The sequence below is a fragment of the Malurus melanocephalus genome, unplaced genomic scaffold (assembly GCF_030028575.1).
Source record: "Malurus melanocephalus ecotype Western Australia unplaced genomic scaffold, MMel_1.1 scaffold_1456, whole genome shotgun sequence".
NCBI classification, from domain to species: domain Eukaryota; kingdom Metazoa; phylum Chordata; class Aves; order Passeriformes; family Maluridae; genus Malurus; species Malurus melanocephalus.
The window spans coordinates 23,062-24,125 of NW_026624688.1; the positions used below are offsets into that span (position 1 = coordinate 23,062).

At 71.4% G+C, this 1,064-nt stretch overlaps 1 protein-coding gene across 1 annotated transcript in view; it reads left to right on the forward strand.

The window, feature by feature from the left end:
* EMILIN1 (elastin microfibril interfacer 1) overlaps positions 1-1,040 on the forward strand; it is an 8,737-nt gene extending 7,697 nt beyond the window's left edge. The window contains exons 5-6 of the mRNA XM_057387959.1: positions 53-320; positions 539-1,040. Of these exons, the coding sequence (XP_057243942.1) occupies positions 53-320; positions 539-870 (600 nt within the window). The 3' untranslated portion in view covers positions 871-1,040. The remainder of the gene's footprint in view (positions 1-52; positions 321-538) is intronic.
* The last annotated feature ends 24 nt before the right edge of the window (positions 1,041-1,064 follow it).

The following is a 1,064-nucleotide window of genomic DNA, read 5'->3' on the forward strand; positions in this document are numbered from 1 at the left end:
GGACAGAGGGACAGAGGGACAGGGGACACGGTGGAGGTGTGTGGTCAAGGAGGGACATGGACATGGAGGGGTCAGGGGGTGTGGCTGCCGGACAGCGGCTCTTTGGGGTGSCAGAGGGTGGCAGGGGKGRCTCGGGGGTGGAGAAGGCAGCCCCCAGCAGTGCCACATGCTGCCACCGCGCCCAGGTGAGGTTGGGGAGCCGGGCTCCGTGCCCCGCGTCGCCTTCTCGGCCGCCCTGAGCACGCAGCGCTCGGAGCCGGGCACCGTCCCCTTCGATCAGGTGCTGCTCAACGACGGCGGTGCCTACGACCCCGAGACGGGTGAGGGTCCCTGGCACCACGGGGGGGTGCGGGGGGGTTTTGGGGTGACGGGTGTCACATTGGGGTGGTGGGGTAGGGGGGACAGTGATGCTGGGTGCGATAGTGGCGGTGTCGTGCCTGTCTGGGATGCCCTTGGGGTGCTGCAGGAGATGCAGGGTGGGGCACAGAGCCCACTCTGGGGGTCCCTGGAGRTCCCTGACCCCCTCCTCCCATCGCAGGCACATTCACGGTGCCGGTGCCCGGGCGGTACCTGGTGAGCGCCGTGCTGACCGGACACCGGGGCGAGGGGCTGGAGGCCGTCCTGTCCCGCTCCGGCCACGGCATCGCCCGCCTGGACTCGGCCGGGTTCCAACCCGAGGGGCTGGAGAAGGGCCCGGTGGCCGCACAAGCCCCCAGCCCCGGTGCCCTGGGYGTGTTCAGCCTGCTGCTGCCGCTGGCGGCGGGGGAAACGCTGTGTGTGGATTTGGTGTCGGGGCGCTTGGCCCACGCCCCCGATGAGCCCCTGACCGTGTTCAGCGCCGCTCTGCTCTACGATTCGGACCAGCCCTAGGGGCACWGCCAGGCCGGGGGGTCCCCACGCCCTCCAGGACCCCCAGCCCGTTATTTATCAGCACCCGCAGCCCTCGCTGTCCCACCGGCACACGGCCCTGCCCCACACCGCCCATCCCGACCCCCACGCTGCCCCCCGGCCCCCACCGCCCCCCAATAAAGATGCGGCACCGGGTTTTGTACCCGCGGCTCCGG